The sequence below is a fragment of the Phoca vitulina genome, unplaced genomic scaffold, assembly GCF_004348235.1.
Source record: "Phoca vitulina isolate PV1807 unplaced genomic scaffold, GSC_HSeal_1.0 scaffold40, whole genome shotgun sequence".
Taxonomy (NCBI): domain Eukaryota; kingdom Metazoa; phylum Chordata; class Mammalia; order Carnivora; family Phocidae; genus Phoca; species Phoca vitulina.
The window spans coordinates 1182762-1195226 of record NW_022589743.1 but is presented as its reverse complement, the minus strand read 5'-3'; the positions used below and the strand labels follow the sequence as shown (position 1 = coordinate 1195226).

Here is a 12465-nt window from a genome sequence, read left to right as displayed (position 1 = left end):
CCTTTCTCGTAACCGCACCCCTGAACTCCAGGGAAGCTAGACTTGACTGCACACCTACCAGGAGTACAGCACTGGGCTGGGGGCTTTACTCGCTTTATCCTATTGAATCGTCCCAGCTACCATGTGAGGTAGGCTTTGAAATACGAGGAAACTGAGGCAAAGAGAGGGTAAGATTTTATCTAAGATCACACAGTAAATTATAGATCCAAATTTCCTACCCAGGTCTGTCCAACTCCTCAGTGTATGTTCTGTCCACCTGACCGTATCTTGCTTGGGGGAAGGGAGGGAATATTCTCGATCTTCCACTCTCCCCAACTCCCAGAAGGAAGGCAAAGGCCTCACACCTCCCTTCCAGATTCACCTTCCAGAGAAGGTGAATGTAGTGTCTCCTGAACGCTGGGCCGTGTGGCAGCAAGCAGGTAATGATGTGAAGAGAAACGGTGAGAAGGACATGTCTCAAAATAGTGTGTTGAGACCTATGACACATTAATGGACACACTACAATTCTTATTTCTGTCTGTCCAAGCAGAAAGACCCACAGTTCAATCAGAGTTAAGTCAAACAAGGTCTTGATTTTGTTTCTTGGACCCAACCGCCTGTGCTTCCAACTCAAGAATAATAACTGAGGAGTGGCACATTATTTTTACATCTCATTTGCATATGATTAATTCTAAGTCAAAGAGAATGGAGGTCACCCTGGCCCCTTGCTTCTTAGTCTCCCGCCCCTATGTGCCTGACCCTGGCCACATCTCCCAGCTCCCGCGGGGGCTCCCCCACCCTCACAAGTCCCACCCCACCCCTTGCCCCTGACCGCATCCCCCCAGCTCCCAGAAGTCCTGTTCCCTTCCTCCTCCTTCACCCACGCAGCCCCCGCCACCTGGCCGCCCACCTGAAAAACTTTTCCCCAAGTTCTTGAGAAGTCGCGTAGGATCCAGGAGAGAAAAATCAAAGTAATAAAACCTCATTTAATTCCTAACAGAGGGCAGAACTGTGAGCTGCAATTATCTTAATGCTGAGCTATTTTTACTCTCTTTCCATCTCTGTCTCCTGCCTCTTTCCATGGTGAGGCTTTCTTTCTCCCTTTGTCTCTCCATCTCTCACATGTGTTTTCTCTCTTTTCACTTTGTCCTGCCTCCCCACCTTCTCTCTCTCACCTCCTGTCTCTGTCATCCTTCTTCCCTTCCTCCCCCTTCCTGTCTGTCCCTGTGCCTGTTCCTTTGTCAGCCAGGCTTCCCCACCCCTTGTGGCCCAGGTTTTGCAGCCAGAGCTGTGGGGGCCTGGGCGAAGGCTGGGGGAAGAGGGTAAAAACCCTCCCCTCCACCCCAAAGAGCCCATCTTCCAGGCCTAGCTCAGAGGGGGAGTCTACCTTCCCAGCTGCCCCAGCCTGGGTCAGGGGAATTTTTCCCTCATGGCCTCCCAGAGCGCCAATCCTTTCGGCAGAACCTCCATAGATGAGTCCTCCCTGGTCAAATGAGCCTAGCCGCCATGGTCCCCGAGGCTTTCTCACTCTGATGGGCTCTGAGGTGTGACTGGTGGTGATGCCTCCCTGTCCCTGTCCTCTTGTCACCCACCCAGCTGTCCTCTGTCCCCCTTCGCCCTGCTCCAGGACTTTCCCACTTCCCCAGCCCTGGAAGCCACAGGCGCCTCACCCTCACCTTGGCCCAGTGGCCACTCAGGTATACATGCCCTTCCTGTGCCCCTCTGACTTTCAGGACCTCCTTATCTACCCTCTCAAGGCATTGCCAAACTGCTCTTTGCCACTCCCCAGCACACTGCACCTGGAAGAGGGGTCTAGGCCAAGCCAGGGGCTGCCAGAGATGCCCACACCCCTGGGTCACGACCCGGCATCTGGCTGTTTCCCTGACAAGCATATAAGTCAACAAACACAGTGGGATTTGAACCAGGCCTGGGGTGGGGGGGTAGTGGAGCTGAGTGGCCAGGATTCCCAGCTCCTGTAAGCAAGCTCTGCTCTCCTGCCACCCTCTGGGTGACTCTGGGGTGCAACATCGTGTCCTTGACCCCGTTTTCACAACACTCCTCTGGTCTCTTGCTCCCTTCTGCCAAGGACCCAGCATGCTGGGGCTAGGAGTGGAAAAGTTGCAGGAGGGGGTGGGGCAGGGGGAGTGCTCCTGGCTGTTCCAGGTCTGAGCGTGACCAGGAGAGAGGACAGCCAACACAAACAGAGTCCCAGGAAGACGCACTTTTATGTATTCGTCTACACATGCACCCTCTCAACGCTACGGAAAAGCATTCTGGTGCTCTCCCATAGGCCTGCAGAGATACCCAGGGCCTGGACACATAAACAGGGACACCCTAACCCACCCTAACCCACAGGACCAGCTCCTCCCTTTTCCCCTCCAGAGACACACACCAACACCCGGCAAAGGGAGAGAGGCTCACACCTCTGAAATGAGCACACGCACCTCTCCCCCCAGCTCTGTTCCCGAATGCACCAAACTCACACACGTGATGGCACGTGTACTGGTACAAGCAGCCCCCCCGACTCTGCCCCCTGGGCTGGCTCTGGCTCCCCCCTGCTTTAGATCTGGGGAGAAAAGACAGGAGACACGTGAACCCAGGGTACATCAGGGCAGGGACACATCCCCCCCTGCCCCCCAGGATCACAACCTCATCCACCTCTTCTGCACAGGCTAGAGCTGTGGATACAGCCCCTCCACCCCCCCCCCAAGCTGCCACACGCCAGCCCATCACCTTGACAGCCTCTGACATCCTCCCCCACACCCACACCCTCCCCCAGCACACAGCCTTCCCACACCCTGCCACTCACACCCGCATCCTTGACACTCTGACACACTTACTCACATAGACTCACACACACTCATGCCACACGGACCCCCCCCCACACACACACACACACAAGCTCCCTAGCTACGGGCACCACAGGGCCCCCTGGCACTCACATACACTCCCTGCCATGATGACTGACACGTGTCCTCCCCCACACACCCGCTCTTTCACACTCTCTGGCTCTCTAGGACACCCCCATTCACAGCGTGACATGCTGGTGGTAGTTTCTCGAGGACCTCCCAGGCCTCCTCGTGAAACTCCAAGGCCCCAGGCCACGAAGGGGTTAAAGCCAGAGTCCCGTCTCCCCGCTGCCCCTCTCCCCCCACACCTCCCGCCCCGGCCTCCCCACCCCAACCCCCATTATCCTCCCCGCTGGACTCCATCAATAATGCAGCTTCAAGTTCTCGGGAGACGGCAGGGGGGCCCCCAGCCCGCTCCCCGGGTCCTGGCTCACACTCCACACCCTCCTCCCGGCCCGGGGAGAACACGGTTCTCGGTGCTCATTGGCCACTTCCCCCTGGGCCCTCCCACCCAGCCCCCGGGCGCCAGTCCCAGGCCGAGGGGACGGGCCGGGGACACCAAGGCTGGGACCAGAGGGTGAGACCTGGAGGGATCGAGAAAGGCAGAGATAGAGGCGCACGGAGAGGAAGGGAGGGAGAGAGAGGAAGGCGGAGACACCCACAGAGACCCTCGGAGAGAGCGAGGGAAGGAGGGAGAGGCGAGACTCAGGGAGAGGGACAGAGACCCCGAGCGCACGAGCCGGGAGCCCAGGCTGCAGGCGCCCGGGGACCGGCGCGGCGGGCGCGGCGGGCGAGCCTGAGAGCCGAGAGTCGGGGGCGCTCGGAGCCGGCGCGACCCCCTCCCGCTCGCGCGCCCTCCCCTCGCGGCGCGCGGTATTTTTATCTGAGCGTGAGCCGCTCGCCTCCCCCTCGCCGCGCACAGCCAGCGCTCGCCGCCGCGCCCCGAGCAGCGCCGGGAAGCCGAGCCGGGACCGCAGCCCCGGACCCCGAGACGCGCGCCCCCAGCCCCGCCGGCCACCCCGCCCGCCATGGACCCCAAGGACCGCAAGAAGATCCAGTTCTCGGTGCCCGCGCCCCCCAGCCAGCTCGACCCCCGCCAGGTGGAGATGGTAAGGGGGCCGCGCCCCACCCCCGGCAGCGCCCCCAACACACCCCGGGGCTCCTCCGGCGGCGGGGTGCTGCCGGGGCCGGACCGGCTGGGTGTGTATGTGGGGGGGGGAGCGACGGAGCGTCTCGGGCCGCCTCGGACACGCGGGGGCGCGGGGCAGCGCGTGAAGTTCGCTGCGGACTCCGGCAACTTTTTCCCGGGGCCGCAGAATGCCGGGCGGCGAGCGTCGGGGCCCCGGCCGTTCCGGGCCAACCCCGGGCGGGGAGACTGTGCTCTGGACCCTGCACGGTGTCCTAACCGAGGCTGCCAGGGGGACCTCTGCGCCCTGGCCCCAGCCAGAGCCGGGCGGAAGTGAGACACGTGGTGGTGCACTGACCCGTTGTACAGAACCGGCCTCCAGCTCGCGGCCCCAGGCTCTGCCCCTCTCTGGTCCCACCGTGTGTGCCTGGGTCGGGCCGCCAGAGCCTTGTTCTGACCTCCTGCTGCCAGGCCCCACACGGAGCCACAACATGCGGGTGGGGGCGACCAGTCGTCACAGACCCCTTCACAGAGTACTGAGTTCTCTGGAGAGCCTTCCTGGGGGTCGAGAGGTCTCCAAAGGTGGTGGGAGTGGACGGAGGGAGAGAAGAGGGCTCCGCCCCCCCCCCAAGTAGAGTGTTCACTTGTTGCTGAGCTGCAGCTGACACCCAGCAGAGCAGTGAGAGTGGAGCCAAGTCATTTTGGGGGGAGATAGGGGGGCCATGGGGGAGGGGGGAGGGTTGGGTCCTGGGTCTAAGCAGCTTTGGGTCTGGGGGGAGGTTGGAGAGGTTGGGGGGGGGGGGGGGGGGGGGGGCGGGTGACAGTTTCAGCTTCATTCACCTGGTTCTCTTTGTGCATTTCCCTGGAGCTTGGAGGGGACCTAATTAACTGACAGTTGGTCTGATTGCCAAGCTGGGGGGGGGGGGGCAGCTACTGGAAGTGCTCAGTGCCCCCCCCCTCCACTGTTCAGCTTGGCTCATATACCAAGGAGGGCAACTTTTTGTTTTTTATGAGCACTGGGCCAAGAGTTTTACAGCCTGAGAGAGACTGCTAGAGAGACCCAGACACAGTCTTCCAGGGACACCTCCAGGACCGGGTGGGTCTGGGGCTCAGGCCCACATGTTGCAGGTTTCTGCAGCGCCTTGGCTCAGCCTCCCTCTGCAGCGGGATCTGGTTTCTTTGGAGCCCTTGAGCTGACCTTAGGTGGGCAGGGCCATGTGGGTGCCATGGCCCAGGGGGCATCTCTCACAGTCAGCTTCTGCTCCTGAGGTCTGATATCTGCAAAAGCAGGAGGGGATGGGCCTCCTTGATAGGGGAAGGTGGAAAGGGAGATGCCCATTCTGGAGGAGCCACGGAGTGGGACAGGTATGGGCTAGGAATCAGTGATGGGCTTTTCTCCTCCTTTCTCTGCCATGGCAAGCTGTGTGGCCTTGAGCTTCTGCCTGAACCTCTTTGAGCCCTAGGTTTTCACCTCTGTAAAATGAGGGGGTTGGGTGAACTATAGAGTTCAGCTCTAACAGTCTTTGATTCAAAGGCTCCCTGGGGATTTCAAAGCACTGTTTGTTCCCTGCTGCCTGGGGAGGGGGGGTGCAGGTGTCTGTCCTGCTCCCCTCCCCCCACCTCTTTCTCCATCTCCTTAGATCCGGCGCAGGAGACCAACCCCTGCCATGCTGTTCCGGCTCTCAGAGCACTCCTCACCAGGTGGGCCCTTCCCTGCTGCCCCAGCCCTGGCCCCACCCTAACTCTGAAGCCTTCTTGGGGCCCTTGCCAAAGTCCCATGAGTAGGAGACTGAGCAGAAGATGAGGGGGAGTGGGTAAGGTCTGGGAGCCCAACCCTGCTGGGTTCCTTTATTGACCAGGCACTTTCCAACACCCAGAAGGAAAGGGCACACTTTCCCTTTCCCCAGAGCCTGAACCTTTGGGGAAAGTAATTCAGATTCTCTTTCTCTCTTCCCTTTCCTCCCCGTCCTCTCTCTTCTTCCCTCGGCTTCCCTTGGTTCATTGGCGGTCTCCCTCAGAGGAGGAGGCCTCCCCTCACCAGGTGAGTTTCCAGGGGCAGCTGGAAGGAGGGATGCTGGGGGCCCTTTTTGGTGGGCTGGACAGGATTCCTCCCGACTAACACATGGTGCCACCCCGGAGGACACATTACCGTATCCATTGGCACCTTGGTAAGAGTGCGTGGTGCCAGGGTCCCACTGGTACAGACTCCCCTGCCCTTGTCTTTCCTCTGCTCAGACTTGGGCTGGGCCTCCAGAACCCTGGATTCTGCCCTGAGCCAGGCCGCAGCTTATGGAAGACCCTCCCAAAGCAACAGGGCAGCCTGGCTGGACCCATCAGCCGAGGCTAGAACAGTTGTGGCCTGGGTTGCCAGGGCTGGGGTGGAATGGAGGAAGGGTGAAGGGAGGAGGCCTCTGGTGAGCCTGTTTAACCTGTCACTTACCCCGGCAGAGAGCCTCAGGAGAGGGGCACCACCTCAAGTCGAAGAGACCCAACCCATGTGCCTACACACCCCCCTCGCTGAAAGGTACTATCCCCCCCTCCATCAGTCTGGCTGGCCCCTTGACCCCCCCGGAACCAGGCTGACATTGGGGGAGGGAGGTGAAGGGTTGAGCTTTTGTCAGTGGGGAGGGGTTGTCTTGTGTACCCCAACCACTACTTAGGGACCAGATCTTTCTTAATTCGGTCTTGTAAAGAAGGGGCCCAGGGGCCGAAAGGGGTGGCTACGGGCCTTCAAATCAGGTTGTGGGGTTGAAAGAAAAGAGGCGGCCAGCCTAAAATGACAAGTATCATCAACATACAGATATTCAGCTCTGTACCTCCTCTTTGCAAGTGTGTGCCAGACCACCTTCCCGTGCCCCCCCTCTGTCCCAACCAGCACCTTCTCCGGGTACAGCTCTGGCTCCCCTCCCCCACCGGAAGAACATTTGCTCAGGCCAGCAAACTGGTTGCTTCTTGGTCCTGCTTCTCCTTTCTATGTTAAAACACAAGTCATTCCTAGAGCACACACTTAGAGAGAACACCTAGTGCGTGCCAGGCCTCACTGGTGGGCACTGGGCAAAATGGGAGGAGTCAGATTTGGCTCCCACCCCCTTGGGGCCTTTTGCCTCAAAGGGTCGTGGGCGAGTTACTGAGGAGAGGAGGGTTAAGCCTGGATTTGAAGGATGAGAAGGGATTCAACAGGCGGGCAAGGCATGGAAGGGCATTGTAGGAAGAGGAAAGGAAATGTGCACAGGGGAGGAGGTGTGAAATCACCCGGAGTCTTTAGAGTCCGCCTACACCTGGAGGAGAGGGCGTGGAGCTGGGGGCGTGGAGCTGGGGGCGTGGGGAGGGTCTCTTCCTAAGCCAAAGGATGCCTTCCCACCCCCCACCTCAGCTCTGGCCTGGGGCTCTTCCTGCCAGGCCAGCCCCCTCCTCCTGTGGAGGGAGGAGACCGGAAGGGTGTGCTGGGAGCTCCTTCTGGGGTGGGTTTAATGAGTTCCCAGCACCGGCCAAGGTCAACAGGCGCACCTGCCAGCCTGCCTGCCAGGGTTAGGAGCAGAGAGGAGAGGCTGGGAGGAGAAGAGAGAAGGGTAAGGGCATTTTCTCTGCCCCCCCCCCCCCAGGACAGAAAGAGGAAGGGACAGCATGTGGGCAGTGGGTACAGCACCTGGAAGGACTTCCCACCTGTAGGGATGTGGGGGAAGGCCAGCCCCTGAAGGAGGCATGAGGGAGGTGGTGGCATCTTCTCAGGAGAGACCAGAAGACCTCTCTCTCCTCCCTACTCTGGGCTGGGGAGGGCTGAGTGGATGTGAGGGGCAAGAACCGTCCCTTGGACTCTTGGTCACGAGCATGGGGCAGAAGGCAGGGGTGAAGAGGCTAGGGCCAAGGGGCTTCCTGGGCACCCTGCAAGGGCTAGAAATGGGCTCCCACCGCCATTGCCCCTTTGGACTGCACCTTAGCAGGGTCTAAGTTGGGAGAGGCAGGGCAGTCTGGGGGCTGTACTGCGGACATTCTGGCTTTGAAAGGGAGACTTGGGTTGGGGGAGCTCAGGGCCCCAGAAATGGGGACAAACAGAGAAGAAGACAGCTGGGAGGGCGAGGAGGAGACCCCAGAGAGCTCCGAGAGGCAGGAGGGGAGGCGCAGTGCACGGGAGGCTCACGGGGCACCAGCAGGGGCACGCGCTGCACACCTATTGTCACTGTGGCACGGGGACTAAACTCTCCTCCCCTGACTGGGGGAGAGGGCTGGAGCAGCCACTTCCTCTCCTCCCTTCGCCCCCCAACTCTCAGAGGACCCTTCTGTACCTGGAGAGCACTGTTTTGCAGGCTTCAGCCCCTTTCCGGGCAAGGGAAAGCTTCTGGCAGGGTTGGGGCTTTGTTTTTTTTTTAAGATTTTATTTATTTATTTGACAGAGAGAGACAGTGAGAGAGGGAACACAAGCAGGGGTAGGGGGAGAGGGAGAAGCAGGCTTCTGGCAGAGCAGGGAGCCCGATGCGGGGCTCGATCCCAGGACCCTGGGATCATGACCCGAGCCAAAGGCAGACACCCAACGACTGAGCCACCCAGGCGCCCCAGGGTTGGGGTATGTAAGGGGAGAAGCCGAGGGCCTCCAGGGGAGGATGGACAACACCGAGTCTTGGCTTGAAGGGGACTCTCCAAGGCTGAGCTCTCACACTTGGCTCAAGGTAAAGATCCTCTGCGTCCCCAAGGCCAGGGCAGGGCGATTTATTGTATTTTTATTGCCTGGGTAACTCGCCCAGAGCCAGCGGGAGGCACCGGGCTGGGAGCCTGGGGCAGGGCGGGGCAGTGGGCACACACAATGTGCCCTCTGTGCCTGTCCCAAGTTGGCAGGAGTGTGGTGCCCTGTTCATTGCACCGGAGGTTGCCAGCCTGGATCTACCTCTCTGGGCTTTCTGAGGGGAGGGGCTGCCTGCCTCCCCAGAAGGAGCTGTAACCACCCCAGCCCCTAGCTTGTCAGCATCCTGTCTGTGAGCTGTGAGTTCGGCTACCCAAGTGCTCTTAAATCCCACCGGCTCCTGGTCCCCCTGCTGCCTCTGCCCCAACCACTCCTCACAGCGTCCCCTCAACCCCTGCCATTCCCCCAGAATCCCCCAGCCCTGGCCCCTTTCTCCTAACTCCCTGGGCCTTTCCATCTTTTGGAAACTTCTCCTCAGCTGCCCACACTGTTCCTTTCCTAGGCCCTATCCCAGCAGGCCTTGGTGGTGTTGGGGGGGTGGGTGGTGTTTGCTGCTTTCTAGGTCACCACAGAGGGAGCTGGAAGCTTGGGGATGTGGGTCAAGATTGTGGGGGCCGCGTCTGAGCACACCACATCCCCAGGCACAAACTTCACTGGCTGTGGACTGTTACGTCCTCGGTCTCCGAATTGTCCCTACCTCAGCACCTGGGCAGAGACGTGTGGAGTGGCGTCTATGACAGGCGTAGGGCCAGGGGGTGGGGACCGAGCCCAGCAGGATCGGGGTAAGCAATGAGCCCTCAGCAGTCTGGGCACGCCGCTAGAAACAGAGGGACAAATCCCGCAGGCCCTGGCCCATGGGTCCTGTGCCTCCCAGCCAGGGCTGTAGCTAGTGGACACTGTCTCCGGTCCCCGGTCCTGGGAGAAGCACATGCCCCAGCCACGGAACGTGAAGCTGCTGCTGTACCTGCCTGGTCTTGTCCAGCATGGCACCCTGTGGTTCAGGGCAGCTGCCTGGGGCCAGCCTCCGAGGAGGTCTGCATCCCTGGACAGCTTAGGAGCCAAACACGATTAAGGGTCTGCCCCCTGCTGCTTCTGCCCTCGTCTGGCCCCCAGCAGACTGACCTGTGACCTTTAGCTTTTGAACTAGACCCCTGAGGGGGTTAGCCATGCCCTAGGCCACGGGAAGGAGGTTGGGGCTGGGCCACATGCCTCTCCAGCTCCATGGGCCGCTTCTTGGCCTGGCTCACCCTTGCCTTCTGGGGCCCCCTGTGCCAGCCGTGCAGCGCATTGCTGAGTCTCATCTGCAGTCCATCAGCAACCTGGGTGAGAACCAGGCCTCAGAGGAGGAGGATGAGCTGGGGGAGCTGCGGGAGCTGGGCTACCCAAGAGAGGAAGATGAGGAGGAGGAGGAGGAGGAGGATGACGAAGAGGAGGAGGAGGAGGAGGACAGCCAGGCTGAAGTCCTGAAGAGCAGCAGGGGGCCTGGTAAGCTGAAGGAGCTGGGAAGCCTGGTGGGGTCCTCCTTGAGTGTCCTGGGGCACCCCTCCCAGTTCAGAGCTTTTCACACATGTTAAACCGCAGTTGTACAGTGAGGGCCTCCCCATCCTCCCACCCACAGGTGCCCTAGGATACCTGGGCTGCTCCCATCCTGACCCTCTCCCGAATCAGGTCGTCCCTAGTAATTCCGCTGTTCCCTAAGAATTACGGCAAGGCCACGTGAGGTTTGAGGCTAGACCCAAGAAAAGACTTCCCATCCCTGGCCGTGAGGGAGTACAGGAGCTGCAGGGATAGAGAACTAAGAGGGTGCAATGCCCCCATTACCTGCGTTTTTAAATGTAAGATGTGGTTTCTGCTGGGAGGCAAAGAGCTGGTTCTTAAGTCCTTCCCAGGACCCTGTGGCTGTTTCTCCCCCTTTTATTTCCTGGGCTGGAGGTGAGAGGGTGCCCTCTAGTGTCTAGATGGAGAATCTAGGATGCAAGAACAACCTAGTCTTCTGCGCTTCAACTCCAACTGCCTGGGAAGAGAGGGGTCAAGGAGGGGCCTAAGACCTACACAAAAGACCTCAGAGCTAGAGGCCCCAGATCCAGAAATCTCCACAGAGGGTCCTGAGGCCCAGAGAATTCCTAGGCAGAAAGATCTCTGCCCCTCCCATGGCTGTGTTTTCCATGGTTACCTATGGAAGGCTGTGCCGTATCTATCCCTCCTGGTGCACGTTAAACTTCCTGGTCCCTTTATTTACGGGGTTGAGAAACAGTCGACTAACCCTGCTTGCAGTGTCCAGCCCTCGCACCCAAACAAAATGGCTTGGACCTCCTCTCTGCGTCTCTGGCAGTGGGGTATCTACGCTGGAGCAAAAGCTCCAGGTGGAAGTTGAGTCAACTCCCACTGAGACCCTCAGGACAGGTCAAGAGGAAGCAAGAGGAGACTGTTCTCTCGGGAAAAGCAGCAGGGCAGAGGGCCAAATGACAAGACTACCAAGGAGAAATATCAATTGCCACCACTCCGGGAGTGCCGGTGCTGGTCTGGTCAGCATATTAACTATTATCTCATTTAAGGCAGTCTACGCAATTTCCTTCTCACCATCCCCTTCAGAGAGGTAATAACTGACTTATCTAACTCATATAGCTAGTCATTAGGAGAGCATTCTTGGTCCAGCGTTCTCTCCATTATACCATGATGCCCTCAGAAAGCTAAGCCTCAGCCATCAGAGAGGCTCCGCTCCTGCTCCAGGACGGCTGAATGGATACTTAGAGACTGTGTTTTTATCCTTTCATTCCCATCCCCAGCTGGGCAGAAGACAGCTTGTGGCCAGGGTCTGGAAGGACCCTGGGAGCGCCCACCCCCTCTGGATGAGCCCCAGAGAGATGGAAGCTCCAAGGAACAAGTGGAAGACCTGGCACTGAATGGTGAGGCTTGGCGGTGGCGAATGGGGAGGAGGGGCTGGGACTTTTGTGGGCGTGGCCAAGCCCTGAGTCCCTCCGCTTGCCTTGCAGAGCCTGGGGAGGAGCCACAGCGCCCCGCCCACCCTGAGCCTGGCACATAGGCACCCGGCCTTGCATCGCTCAGAAGGAAGTGGAGGGGGCATTGCTGTTCCCCAGATACCCACTCTGTCCCCACCCTATTTTGTACCCTTCCCCCTCACTCGCTAGGGCTGTGGCTTCTGACTTCTAGAAGACTTAAGGCTGGTCCATGTTTGCTTGTTTGCCCACCTTTGGCTGATGCCCAGAGTCCCTGGGCACTTGCTGCCTGATGCCTACCCCTGCCAGTCATTCCCCCATTTACCCAGAGGGAGGCGGGATGTGAGAGAGTTTGGATGATCCAGTAAGGGGGGGGGGGGAGCAAAGTTTTATCCTTCACAATTCTACTCCCCAGACCCTTCTCCTGGGCACAGGAAACCCACAGGGCAGGACCCTAAGATCTGGGGAAAGAGGGTACTGAGAACCTGTAGGTGCCCTTAGATCCTTCTCCATCCCCTCTCCTATGGGGGATTTCAAGTTACCACCCCTCTCTCTGGCTTCTACCAGGGCCCAGGGCATCCTTCTCCTCAGCCTCAACATTTTGGAAATCTTCCCCTTATCACCCCCGCTCCCCAGCCTGGGTGCCTGGAAGATGGACTAGCAGAGGCTGCTTTGTTGCGTTTTGTTTGTGCTTTGATGCCAGGAATGCCGCCTAGTATATGTCCTTGGGGGGGCGCACGGTGGGGAAGCCAGGTTCTCCTTGTCCTCCAGCTGCTCGGCCCCCCCTCCCCCCTTCCCTGACTCCAGGCCTGAACCACTCCTGTGCCGTAATAAATAAATCTTTGTAAATAACCGTGCTGAGACTTCTCTTTCAGGGGA

General features: G+C 59.4%; 1 protein-coding gene across 2 annotated transcripts; it reads left to right on the top strand.

Moving 5' to 3' along the window:
* The first annotated feature begins 3340 nt into the window (after positions 1-3340).
* Positions 3341-12435, top strand: PPP1R1B (protein phosphatase 1 regulatory inhibitor subunit 1B). Of its 2 annotated transcripts, none has more exons than XM_032429139.1 (7): positions 3341-3937; positions 5595-5655; positions 5973-5995; positions 6403-6478; positions 9905-10114; positions 11416-11535; positions 11623-12435. In XM_032429139.1, exons 1-7 carry the CDS (start codon positions 3857-3859, stop codon positions 11670-11672), a joined length of 621 nt encoding a protein of 206 aa, XP_032285030.1. In that variant the 5' UTR covers positions 3341-3856; the 3' UTR covers positions 11673-12435. The 2 variants fall into 2 exon arrangements, with proteins under 2 accessions (XP_032285030.1, XP_032285031.1); XM_032429140.1 differs by lacking the exon at positions 3341-3937 and adding an exon at positions 4929-5319.
* Positions 12436-12465: the final 30 nt, after the last annotated feature.